The sequence below is a fragment of the Elgaria multicarinata genome, chromosome 12 (assembly GCF_023053635.1).
Source record: "Elgaria multicarinata webbii isolate HBS135686 ecotype San Diego chromosome 12, rElgMul1.1.pri, whole genome shotgun sequence".
Classification (NCBI taxonomy): domain Eukaryota; kingdom Metazoa; phylum Chordata; class Lepidosauria; order Squamata; family Anguidae; genus Elgaria; species Elgaria multicarinata.
In genome coordinates, this window is record NC_086182.1 from 5258769 (window position 1) to 5272161 (window position 13393).

The window sequence follows — 13393 nt, forward strand, 5'->3', positions numbered from 1 at the left end:
TCTGTGCAATATGTTTACAGCAAAAAAGTAGTTTTGATTTTTCATATATAAAAAATTCTATAATATTTATTGTCTCAATTTAGCTAATCCAATTATCTAGTTGCACAGTCTGTATTCATATTATCGGTATAATGGTCTCCTGTTTTGGGCTTGTTAACTGTGCTCCTCCCTGTTGTTGTGCACTTAAAAAAAAGTTCTGCCACAAGTGACTCACCTTGGGTCACTCCTTTAGAGATCTGACAGGTTCTGACTGAAACCCAGAGCGGATTCACCGCCCCACTGACATTGGAGCCACCAGCCCCCACTGGCAGTTGCCTTTCTTCACGTTGGGTCACTCATGGTTATAGACACAGGAGGGGAGGGGGGAACTCCACCCAAGTGCTGAGTTGGACTAGTCGGAAGTTCAGTTTGCCAAGGATTTTGAGGATTTTATTGTAAAAAATTTGCATTCGTACACATTTTTGTGTGCCTTTCTCTTAATGCATGCATTTTAATGCAACTTTCCTAATATATGCATTTTTGCAAGCCCGCTTCCTGAAGTAAGACATTTTCCATGCTATTTTTTTCTGGTCAGCACATTTTGCACATGCTTTCCCCTGATGTTTGTCTGCACGGTTTTAAATGGGAGAATTCTGTTGCAAAATTCGGCGAAGTACACATTTCTAAGGATAGCGGCGTTTCGCTTTGTGTATCGGTTCTAAAGTAGGTAAGTGAAATGCGAACCAAGCGAATCTCTTCCTCATCCCTTTTGGCAAGAGACCTTCTGCCACTTTCCGCACCAGCTAGGACACCTCCAGGATTAGAGCGCTCAAAAGTAGAGCCGGAAACATGTGCTGGTTGCGTGGTGCGGATTTGGGAAAAGCCCGATTCAAAACTAGCTCAGCTCAGAGGTGGGCCGGAGGAAGGGATGTTTGGGGCCTTTAGCCAAGCAAGCTGCAACGAAGGCGAGGGAGCCTGGGAGGTCTCGGCCACGGTGGAGGCGAACGAAGAGCGCAGCAGGTGCTGCTTTGCATCGACGCGAGGCAGGATGCCCGTGGGTTTAACTGCCGCCCGGCTCAGCTGATCAGCAACAGCAGGTTTCAGCCGGCTAGACACTGACATTCACGTGGCCCTGTGGACGGGGAGGCAGGAGGATTAACCCGGGCGCATTTCTCTCCTCCGCTCACAGCGAAATCCCACCCGCCGCTCTCAGCTCATTCTTCCTTCTGTGCTCCCTTCATCCCACTTTGGAGCGGAACCAAAAGGCTGGCATTGGCCCAGTGAGGGCAAGTTGTCCACGCAGTGGAGGCTGGTGACTCCGATGTCAGTGGAGTGGCCAATCTGGCTTGGGTTTCAGTCAGAACCAGCCAGAACTCTAAAGGAGCTACCCAAGGTGCAGTGGGGCAGTGAATCCACCCCGGGTTTCATAGGTCTGGCTGGTTCTAATTGAAATCCAGGGCGGATTCACCGCCCCACTGTCATCACAGCCACCAGCCTCCACTGTGTCTCCATCCAGAGATGAACCAATTGGCAGCAAGCAGAGGTCAGCTGAGGCCCTGGGCCTCTGCCGAGGAAGGGGGCACCAGTCCTTCTCAGCCGGCCTCTGCAGCAGGCTCGGTTAGAAGCCAGACCTTCCGAGATGGGTCAAGCTCTTTCCCCCTCATGGCCAGAGCAAAGCCTGCACGAGTGGGTCCTGAAATCCACCAGATCAGATCTGCATTCTGTACCAGGGAACGCTGATGTTATTTTAAGCGGCCATCACTGAACAGCAGCTAAGCACGTGAATCACTGATGCCTCTGTTCAAATCTCGCTCGACGTGGCCAGAAAGTCTCTGGGACTGGAGAAAGATTGGAGTTTTTGATGGGCGGGGTGGGTGTGAAAGAGGGCTTGCTGGCTGTGGGGTGGACACTTATTCCACTTTGGCCTTGGCTAAACAGGTGGGCAGTGCTTCTTTTGTATCTGGTCACTCTAGTATAGCTACTTCGGCTTTAACGGTTGGGATGAAGAGGAAATTTCACCAGGTGCTGCAGGCATACCATTGACCCCTGCTGAAATTCCCTTTTCTATGCAACTGTTAGACACAGGAACCCTGTCCTCCTTTCCATAGGGTCGCCCTATCCAGCGGACCAAGCAGGTAAACTTAAGAGGTGTGAATGGAAGAGATGGCCAGGGCAGGCAAGGGAATGCTTGAGATGCAACAGGAGGGAAGCACTGGAACAGAGATGACCAAGCTGGCTGGGAATGATGGAAGTTGTAGTCCAACATATCTGGGAGCTCCAGGTTCAGGAAACCAGTTCTAGTTCATGAGGGCTATATACATGGAGGGGGAAACTAGACAGGTTTTTTGCTTTTTTTTAAGTAGGCAGGCAATAATGCCCAGCCAGTCTTCACAACCTCTTTGGCCTTGGAGACTCTAGAGAACTGCTGGCAGTCGAAAGCTGATAAAAAGTCTAACCTGGCGTAACATATCAGGAATGTAGCAGCCGTTGTAAAGTATGGAGTGATGGCCGGAGGTGAAGAGAGATGGTAGCTGTGTGCTTCACAACTCCAATGATACACGTGGCCCCATAAGATCATGAGGGCCAGGATCTAAAGTTCCGTAGCTGCACCACAGATGCTTGCAAGGAAACCTGGGCAATGTTCCCTTTAAACCCGGGTCTAGAAACCTGCCTCCTGAACAGAGGCCAGCGCTCCATCAGCAAGTTAAAACAGAGCAGGAAAGGCAAAAGGGATTTACACAACCAGCCGGGAATGGCAGCTAGAAAGGCGCCAAGCCCCAAAGACGTGGGATATTCTTCCTTGGATGATGATTGGTTTGGGGAAAGCAGAGGGCGGGGTGGGATTCCAGTAATAGGCAGGCAGGTCTGTGTGAAATCTGCTATGGATGCAATCTCGTGCAGGTTTAGACAGAGAGAAGTCCTACAACTCCCATCATTCTCCAGCCAGCTTTGCTGGGAGTGACAAGGCTGTTCTCTGACTAAACCTGCATGGGGTTGCACCGTAAGGCATGCATTGCACCAGATTCATTTCTCTCTTCAGTATCAGATCGAGGGATGTTGCAGGGATGTGTTCACAGTTGACGCATGCAAGCTGTTCTTAAACTCGCATCAGGAAAAGAAAAGGCGAAACCACAGCCAGGCAATAACCTCAACAGACTCAACCGGCAATATAAAAAGTGGTCGTTTATTGCAACAGGTGATGATAATAAATATAAAGTGCAAAAGACATTTGAATTCACTGTCAGTCAAGAAAGAGCTTCTCCTAATAGCACAAATGTACAAACCATATATTGCTTTTGGGGTGGGGGTTGGCAGCGGGGAGGGAGCAGAGAGAAGGATGACAGCGGGCACAATCCCTACGCCAGCAGTTGAGCTGCACAAGCCTCATTGAAGAAGGGGAGGCGCACAGGACGACTGACCGGTGGGGGACTGCACCTGCCTGCGATCTCAAGACAACACCCCAGGGAAGGAAAGGAGGGGGGTTTCTTTGGCAGTGGTGGGTGTTGTCTATTCTCAGTGCATAGAGATCCCTCCCTGCCCTACAGGAAGGCAGGACCCTTGCCCGACTTGTGCTACTCAAGGGGGAAAGGCTATAGAATTGGCAGCGAATTCTCCCGCGTCTCCGTTTTGGGATGGGGTCGCCAACCCGCACTCTAGCAAACGCAGACTCCCGTTTTCACAGCATTGATGACTGAACTGTTTCATCAGCTATAGGTGATGCTTTTGGGTCATGGCTGACCTACGTAAGGCTGGAGACCGGAGACCATAACACTGGGGCTGCTAGGACACAAGGACTCAGACTGTAATCCAGCCTTCCCTCCACCTGGTACCCTCCAGATGTTGGACTGAAACTCCCAGAATGCCCAGCCAATGGCTGGGAATCCTGGGAGTTGCAGTCCAACACAACTGGAGGTCACGGGGGGGGCAGGGGGGCTGATGTCATCTAACTTTCCTTTTAGCTCTGGTCCACAGTTACTTGGGGCTGGTCAGGGAAAGATGGTTAACCAGCCAGATAATGACTTGTTCTGGGGCAATTTCTTCCCTCGCTCATGTCACTGCAGTCTTTGTCACTTCAGCAGAATGGCTTCCGTTTTTATAGCAAAAGGCAGGGGGGAAATAAATTAAGATGGGGAAAGCGTGCCGCCAAGGCCTGCAAACGGCGGGCTGCCCAAAGAAGCCAGAAGGACTAGCAGAGCAGGGAGGAAGTTGGCAAACCTTAGCATGCTCTCTCTCTCTCTCTCTCTTGCCTCCATTCTTGAGGCGTTTGCATGCTAGAGGGGAAATTGGGCAAGGCAGTACAGAAGGCGTCATCTTCAACCTTGTCTGACCTGGGGCCCAGCTGGAGCCCCAACATGCCTCTAGGGACCCATTTCTGATTGTTTTACAATATATGGGCAGTGCTGCCCTCCTGCAAACTTCTTTCGGTAAATCTGCAACCCAATGGACCGGTTGAAGACCAAGGACTGACTGGACCAGGGACAAAGAAAACCGGGGTCTTGCCCAGCTCTTCCCCAAGGCCCAACTCAGCCACGCAGCCTTGGGTGGCCTTGTAGCCTGGCCTACCTTGCAATGACGTTGTGGGGTTAAATGAGGGGGAAACTCACATGCCATCCTAAGTACCTTGGAGGAAGGGTGAGATACCAAGGCGACAGGTATGAAACGATGCTGGCCTGTTCACATCTTAGACTTCACTTTGCGGTCAGAACGGAATCAGGAACGGCTCACCCCAATGGACCATATTGCAAAAATTAGTTATTGCTACCCACCATGTAGCTTCAACCTCCTCCCAAACCCTACAACAGCCTTCTGCAACCTAGACGTTTTAGGCTACAACTCCCAGCATCCCTGACCAATGGCCAGGCCGTCTCGGGCTCATGGGAATTGAAGTCTAAAATCTCCGGAGGGCTTGACATTGGGCGAAGGTTGCGCTACAGGGCTGTCAGGAAGGTGGAGCCCAGGTCTCGTGGCTGCTGTAACAAGATGGCACCGCAGCAGAGAAGCTTTGGGAGGGGGGGAGGAAGGGTTCGGCCCCTGGTGCAACACGCCAAAGAGCACCGGCCTGGACCAGGAGAAAGGAAGACGTCACTTGGAATGCTTTACAGCCGAGACTGGAGCGATCCGGACTTCAAATGATTCACCAAAGGGGTCGGACAGCAACCCCCCAATCGCCGTTGAACTCGCCCTCTTTTCTTCACGGCCAGCTTATCCTCTTCGCGTGTGCAGGAAGGAGACGAGCTGCCAGATGGCAATTTCAAACGGCGAGGAAAAGTCTGGCCCAGCTGCAGGAGGCTCCCCTCCCCCCGCGGGACCCTCTGCCGCCATTTAGTGCAATAGAAAAACAAACGCGCGACCTTGTCCCGGGTTACGGCAAACCCTCGCGCACGTCCACAGGAGCACCAGAAGTCTTTGTCCTCGGAGGAAAGGTCGCCCTCCGCCCTGCCCCCCCCCACCTAGTGGCACAGCACCTCCGTCTCAAACTGCAGGAGCTGCCCCATGAAGCCGAAGTTGGGCGAGATGACCCCGCGGCGCTGCTTGACGAAGTCAAAGGCCTCTTCCAGCCGGACCCGACGGCTCTGGATCAAGTAGGCCAGGCAGATGGTGGCTGAGCGGGAGATGCCGGCCTGGCAGTGCACCAGCACCCGCCCTCCGCTGCTCTTCACAGAGTCTGCCGGGGGAACAAGCAAGAACAGCCACGTCAGACAAAGCCCTTGAGGCCCAGTGCCGGGAACCATCTCACCCAGGAAAAGACACTGCGAGAGCAAGGCGGCTCTCTCTGTTGCCTGTGAAGTTATGGGGTGCAGTGGAGGCTGATTCTGACTGAAACCCGGAGTGGATTCATTGCCCCACTGACATGGGAGCCCCCAGCCTCCACTGATAGGCTGGGGGATATATGGGCTTTAGGGGCTCTTTTTGTGGCCCTGAAGGGGTGCTTGGGAGGATGGGGAAGACAGAAAGCAAGCGTCCTGCACTCCGAGGAATGGCTCCTACAAACCACAACTGCCTGGCTATGTCAGGCCCAGGATCCATTGCATGTCACGTCAGGAAGCTCACAAGCAGAGGGCCGTTCCTCCGACTGCCTTCCAGGAACTGGCAGTCAGGAGTATCCTGCCTCTTTGCATGCAGGCTCCATTCTTAGCTATCGTGGCTGTTAGGAGATTCATCCTCCGCAAATCTGTTTCTGTCTAGTGAGATGGGGAGGGGTGTTTTCCCCCAGCGGCCACGCAATAGGGACAGTGAAAACGCCGGTGTGGATGCAATGCTTGGAATTGTGGGCAGTCTGGCTTTGAGAGGGGAGGTTAAAGTTCAAAACCGCAACCAGCGAGAAAGTCAAGTGTGACGTCTCAGCCACGACACTCAGTTTAACCCAAGTAGCCACGGTAATAGAAGCAGGGCCTCACAGTACATTGATGCACCATGGGAAGAAATTAAAAAACAGACCTTTAGTATCTCCAATTCACTTTCACCAACAGAAGAGATGACCCGAGGGTGGGCAGAAAGCAAATCTCCAGATGTTTTGGACTTCCAACTACCAGTCTTCCTGACCACTGGCTATGCTGGCAGGTTCTTCTGGGAGTTGGAAGACCAAAACATCTGGAGATCTACCTTCTGTCCACCGATGGGAAAACCAAACTCTAGACAACATGGGCTGGGTATGGAAGACCATTCCGCTACACATCTGCATCTGATGTGTGGCAAAATCCTTCCTACCGCTTGGAGGGATGATGCAGACTAATGAACTCCCTCAAGGCACTTTGGTTGTCTGCACGTGCTCAGAGAGAAGTACGGAATCAAGAGTTCTCCACGCCAAAAAAGTGTGACCGCTCTACCACACTTACCAATGAAGTTAATGGCTTCCTGGAACCACACGCTGATCTCAGCCATGTGGTTGTCCTCCACCGGGATGCTTTTGTACAGGAATTGCCCCTCAAAGTAGTTGGGGCAGCTAGAAGACACGTTGAGCACAGCAGTGATTCCCAGGGACTCCAGAACCTCCCTGTTGGAGGAATGGTGGCAGCTGCCCAGGTAGAGGAAAGGCAGGATCTCCACCGGCCCACCCTGCAGAAGGGTAACAAGAGAGAACGCACCCGTAAGTCTTTACACCAAAGCAAGTGGGGGAAGCAGAGAGCTCATTCATATCACACATCTCGAGATGAGGAACCGGCTCAAGGGGCAGGAGTGCTTATATCTTTGGTCCTCTGCCCATCTTCTCATAAAGATTGAATCAGGGCATTCAAATTCTCAGGGAGGAAGAATGCAGTTTACTTTATTAATTTTTATTCAATTTATCAGCACAGAAAGAAGGGGCGGGGGAAAGACTCTCCAGGTAGCAATTTGGGAATGCAGTCTTCCTTTAACTAAAAGGCCAGACCAACTGATGATGGTCCACATTTACACCGCCCAGCAATACTGCTATGCGACCTTAGGTTGGGATGTGGGTCCTTCAGCGTTGCTAAACTAAATCCATGTAGCCACACCACCCTATGCATGTTTACACAGAAATAATTCACACTGTGTTCTGTTTAGCATATTTCTAGGCAAGCAGGTTACAGTCTTAATGAATTATCTAATACATGGCAAGAATGAACATTTCAAATGACAGAAGGCCTAATTATGTAAATCCCGTGTGGTTTTTGAGCACTAGAACAACAAAGATCCCCTCCCTACTCAACCACAGAATCGCCAAATGGCTTTCAGCAAGTCATAATCAGTCAGCCTCAGTTTTCCATTCTACAAAATGGGGATAACGAACCTCGGAATATTGTAAGGATGACAGAAAGTCAATGGTGGGATGAAATCAATTAAAGATTTAGTGGATGGATGGATGGATGGGGGCTGTAAATTAAGGACATTTTTGCTTTAATCAAAACTATTTTTGTTCCGTTGTATTACCACAATAGGGAGTGAAAGAGAAATGGTGAAATACGGCCTTCTAACAAAGCTTTTATTTATTAACTTGTATGCTCTCATACTTCCTTGGGCATCTCCAACACACAGCTATGAGGTTTCGGCAATATGCAATTTTTTAAATCCAAGTGGACAGCCCTGGGTTGTTATCCGCTCCAAGCCTCAAGGAGAGGGTGGACAAACTCAGCTAAAAAAATAGACGCTTCTGACAAAACTGTGTTTTGTCATACAAGCAGTAATTTTAGTGGGATTACTCATGTAGTGAAGTCTAGACAGCTCAATTAAAGAGCCTGGAATATTAATTTCTTTAAGTATCCGTTTGGGGAATTATAGGCGAGTCAATCGGTTTTTCCGTGTCTTGCTGATTTCATCCCGACATTCACGATAAAGGCAAGCAGCATGAAACCTACCTGGTCGTACAAGGGAGTCATGTTATCTTCAGGACTTCTCAGAGCCGGGGAAGGAGTTGATATCAGAGGTGTCGGTGTCATCGAACACAATTCTGGGAAATTGGCTTGGAAATTTTCAAAGCCACCTGGAAGACAGACAATAGAAGGTCTTTCAGTACATCTCAGCTGCGGCTGAATGCTATAAAGCATTGTCTGCAGTATATCTGACAGCTGGTTATAGTAATGACACATTTTGTTCAAGTCTTTCCACCAGAACCCAAGAAGAGTCCTTCTGGATCAGGCCAAAGGCCCCCTCTAGTCAGGCAAAGAGCACTTTATCCAAGAAGGCCCTTGGCCTGTAAGCGGATCTGTTGGCTTGGGTGCGGTTTTGGTTTTAATTCTGGAATTGTTGTCCTTTTGTTGAATTTTAATCGATAGCTTTAATCCATCTTAATTGTGCCTGTAAAGTAAACTGCCTTGAGTGCCAGTTTTGGTAGAAAGGCAGGGCAAAATCAGATCTATAAATAAATAGCCCAGCATCCTGTTCTCATAATGGCCAACCACTTGCCTACAAGCTGGACACCAGTACAACATCACCCTCCTGGTCATATTCCTCAGCAAATATCTTTAGAAGTATATTGCCTCTGATACGGGAGAAAATATATAGCCATCATGACTAGTAGCCACTATCCGCCAAAGCAGTGGTCAGTCTTTAATAAAACTTCAAGTTTTTTTCACACCAATGTTTTACACCTCTGCTTTACTGTTCAAGGACCCCAGTGAAAGAAAGGGATTTGGCCATCTCCACCAGCAACTTGATCATAAATCCAATTTGTGATCCAGAAGTCGCTCCAAGGAAAATGAGCATTAAAAAGGATAGCCTGGATAAGTCTGTTTGAGATGGCACAGCTATACTCAGCTGCCGCTGTGGCTGCCTGTTAAGGCCTGGTAATTTGGCCTCCCTTCGCTCAAATTCATTTAGGCTTTGCTAAAATTGAATTTTCTTCAATCCTTCCAATGCTGTAGATTCAAAGGTGACTTTTTAAAAAGTTATCTAAGGAGAAATTTATTATATTGGCAAGATGTATTATCCCCCCCACAAAGTATAATTTAATGATATTACTATGATTTTAATTTTTGTGAACTGCCCAGAGAGCTTCGGCTATTGGGCGGTATAGAAATGTAATAAATAAATAAATAAATGAAATGAAAAATGTAAGGCGAGGAAAGAAACACTCGGACCATCATCTCTGAAATGTGCACTGTACGATAACTAGGCAAGTATTGTAGCGTATAAGAAAAGGCTACTGTGGCTAAGATCAGCTCTGTGTGTGTGTGTGAGAGAGAGAGAGAGTGTGAGAGAGAGTGTGTGCGTGCGTGTGTGTGTGTGTGTGTGTGTGTGTGAGAGAGAGAGAGAGAGAGAGAAGCAAAGGTAATGCAATCTCAGTGCCCAGTGTGGGCAAAATATGTAGTGGTGTGCGCCCACACAAGGCTGTGCACTGCTACAGCAATGCCGCTCCTTGGTGGGTTCTGTGTGGCAGTTGCAGCCAGGGTGAGTGAACAGGGCTGCTCCCCTTCCAAGGAAATTCCATGAGCCCCCCCCCCCCTTCAAAATCCATCATCTAATATTGAGTGGAACCAACACGATTATTCCGGGGGATGGGACATGACTGGTAATGGGGTAAGCCCCTGCCCTCCCCACCACCCGGACTACAGCCTGTGCACTTCTCTTCCTTCAACCCCCCCCCATCACCTTCCCATAGGGCTTTGGCTTTAACCCCTTCGCCCACAGCCTCAATGCAGCTAGCGGCAGCATCCCTTTCCTAGCGCCCCTTCGCTGCCTCCCCCAGTATCAACAGCGATTGTATGCTCCTCGGGGCAGAGACTCGCGCGGCGCCTTTACCTTTGAGCAGGCAGACGTGCGAGGCGCCGGCGCGCTCCTCCAGCAGCAGGGCGTTGAGCAGCAGCCGGGCCAGGCTGTCGGGCCGCAGCGCCGCCACCGCGCCGCTGGCCTCGTCCAGCACCACCACGTGGCTGAGCTCGCCCTTGCGCAGCCGGCCCAGAAGCGCCCGGTCGGGCAGCAGCCACTCCAGGCTGACGCCGCTGCGGCCGCGGGAGCGGCGCCGGAGCAGCCCGTTCCAGCGCACGGGCCGCGAGTCCAGCAGGTGCGCCTGGCAGTAGGCGAGGAAGGGCCGGCAGTCCAGCACCAGCGGGCGCGCGCCCTCCGGCGGTTCCCGCAGCAGCGTGGCCAGGCTGGAGCTCTCCAGGAGCACCACCTCCTCGATCACCATCCCGAGCGGCGGCGGAGCAGCGGCGGACGAAGGCGACACGAGCGCGCAAGAGCGGCTTCTGGGGACGCGCGGGCGGGCGGACGGACGGACGGACGGGGAGCTTGTGCGCAACGGTGCCCGGCGAGCCTCTCCAAACGCTGCGCTCCTGGCCAAAGTCTGCCGTCCGGCCCGGCGCGGGCGCTTAAGTACCCCGCCCGGCTCCGCCCCGGAGGACCGTATATGGGGACGCGCGTCAGCCAGGAACTCCCAGGCTCCGGCTCGGCCCCCTCACGTGCGGCCAAGGGAGGCGCGCCGGTGCCAGACTATTTTGCGCCCTGGGCAAGGTGAGCTACTTTCACCCCCCACCACCACCAAAATGCCAACTTAGATTTTTTAAGAACAGATGTTTCCTGGAAAAAAGAAGAAGCACAAAACTTGAAACGGCTAAATTTATTTTAAAGTGCAAGAAATACGTCGTGCCAACTATAGCAAACAAATTGGAAAAGAACGTCTATGGGTCTAAAATGCGTTATTGAATAGGAATATCACCTCCAAATCACCCCCGACTCAGCATCACTCACTCCAAAGAAACACACGCATGAACACATGCATTCACTCAAAGACCCCCTACACCCCATTCATGTTCCGGAAGTCCAAACGTGGAGCCGCCTGCCGCCCACCCCAGCGTCCCTGGCTTCGCTTCTGCGGGCGAGATGGCGCCTCGCACTCATCCAGCCAAAGCGAAGCCAGGGCGGCTTCCGGGTGGAAGTCCGAACGTGGAGCTGCCCCCCCCCCCCGCGTCCCTGGCTTCGCTTTGGCTGGACGGGCATGGGGCACCATCTCACCTGCCCAGGCCCAGCTGAATCCTCGGGCCGGCTCACAGCCAATGCGCGTGAGTGCTGTGCTGCGCCCGGCACCCCTCTTAGCTTGGCGCTCTAGGCGGTCGCCTGAGTGGCCTCTATGGTAGCACCGGCCCTGCGCGCCGGGGCCGCTACAGCGCCCGGAACCCGGGGCTGCCGGGCTGAAAGGGCCCGCAATTTGCGCCCGGCTGCGGTGGGAATGGTGACAGTCTGGGCTCACTCGCTGCCCACGCCTCGGCGCGCATGTCTGGGGCCGGCCGCGTGGCTGTCTGGCTGTCTGGCTCGGAGGGTTCTTGCTTGTTTATTTTGGGGTCAGGGGGAATTCTGGCTCATTCATTCATTCATTCATTCCATTTCTGTTCTCACCCCATCGCTGAAGCTCTTACTTACTTGCATCCCAAAATGCAATGTAAACTGTAAAAGTTTCACAGCGCCGTATAAAAAGTACAAGCTGAAATGAAGCCTAGCAGCAGTCAGGAGATTTGAAAATATAATAACAGATTCTAAAAGACTTCAAATGCCTGGGAAAACAAGGTCTTCAGCTGGTGCTGGAAAGAGCACAACGTAGGTGCCAGGTGGACCTCTCTGGGGAGCTCGTTCTGCAGCCGGGGGTGGGGGGCACAGCAGAAAAGGCCCTCCTCCTGGTAGCCACCTGCCTCACTTCTTTTGGCAGGGGCTCCCAAGAAGGGTCCCAGCAAGTACATATGGGAGGAGATGGTCCTTCAGATAACCTAGTTAGAAAGCGTCCGGCGGCCGATTAGACTGCTCCGCACAAAGGCAGGGCCTTTCTAGTTGGCCACTCTCAGCTCCCAAAGAGGCACGGGTCAAGTAATGCAACGCTGATGCCCTGAAGTCCTCAGTCTTAGCCAACCCTAGAGAAAGGGGATTTGTGTGCCTGCTCAATATGATGTTTCCTGCAAAACGTTAACACTAGAATGGAAAAGTCGACCAGGGTTTGGATCCCGATTTAATCAGAGTTAGTTCCATTGAAAATCATGGGACTTAAGGTATGACTAACTCAAGTCCCATGATTTTCAGCTGGTCTATTCTAAACATAACCAACTCTAGATCCAATTGGAAAATAAGACAACTTTCATTTTGCTGTAATTTTTCTCGGAATAAAAATGCCACGTCCGAATTGGTTCTCTAGCATGTTTTGTATGTGTGCGCCAGGAGTGAGCAACTTGTAGCCCTCCAGATGTTTTAGCCTACACCTCCCATGATTCCTCTCCATTGGCTATGCTGGCTAGGACTGATCAGAACTGTAGGGCAAAACATCTGGAGGGCCACAAGTTGCTCACACACAGTGGCCTAGCTCGATAAGGAATTCAAAGAGGAAACGCTCAGTAATAAGATTGCAGGTCAGTGTGTGTGTTGTGTGTGCAAGACGGTGTCTTGGGATGCAGTTAAGGGAGGCTTAGAAGGCAGCAGCAAGGGAGAGGGCTTTTTCAGTGGTGGCCCCGATTATGGAATGATCTCACCATTGAGACCCGCTTAGCGCCAATACTGTCATCTTTTGGCACCAGGTCAACACTGTCCTCTACTCCCAGGCATTTAATGGCATATGATTTATGCCAGCTGTCTGAACAGCTCTGGTATTTTGTTGCAATTGTTTTTATTTTATTTGAATGTTGTATATTTAATTTTTTATGCTGTATTTTGTCTTATGAATTGTTGTGAAGTGTTATAAGAACATAAGAACATGAGAAGTGTCACGCTGGATCAGGCCAAGGGTCCATCTAGTCCAGCACTCTGTTCACACAGTGGCCAACCTGCCATCGGCCAGGGACCAACAAGGCAGGACATGGTGCAACAGCACCCTCCCACCCATGTTCCCCAGCAACTGGTGCACACAGGCTTACTGCCTCGAATACTGGAGATAGCACACAACCATCACGGCTAGTAGCCACTGATAGCCTTTGCCTCCAGGAATTTATCCAACACCCTTTTGAAGCCATCCAGATTGGTGGCCATCACTACATCCTGTGGC

General features: G+C 51.4%; 1 protein-coding gene across 1 annotated transcript; it reads right to left on the reverse strand.

Annotated features, from left to right (window-relative positions):
* Window positions 1-3144: 3144 nt before the first annotated feature.
* Window positions 3145-10593, reverse strand: DUSP2 (dual specificity phosphatase 2). The gene is made up of 4 exons (XM_063139162.1): window positions 10177-10593; window positions 8295-8419; window positions 6816-7035; window positions 3145-5644 (listed from the first exon to the last, which is right to left on the reverse strand). Exons 1-4 carry the CDS (start codon window positions 10562-10564, stop codon window positions 5430-5432), a joined length of 948 nt encoding a protein of 315 aa, XP_062995232.1. The 5' UTR covers window positions 10565-10593; the 3' UTR covers window positions 3145-5429.
* Between the last annotated feature and the right edge of the window lie 2800 nt (window positions 10594-13393).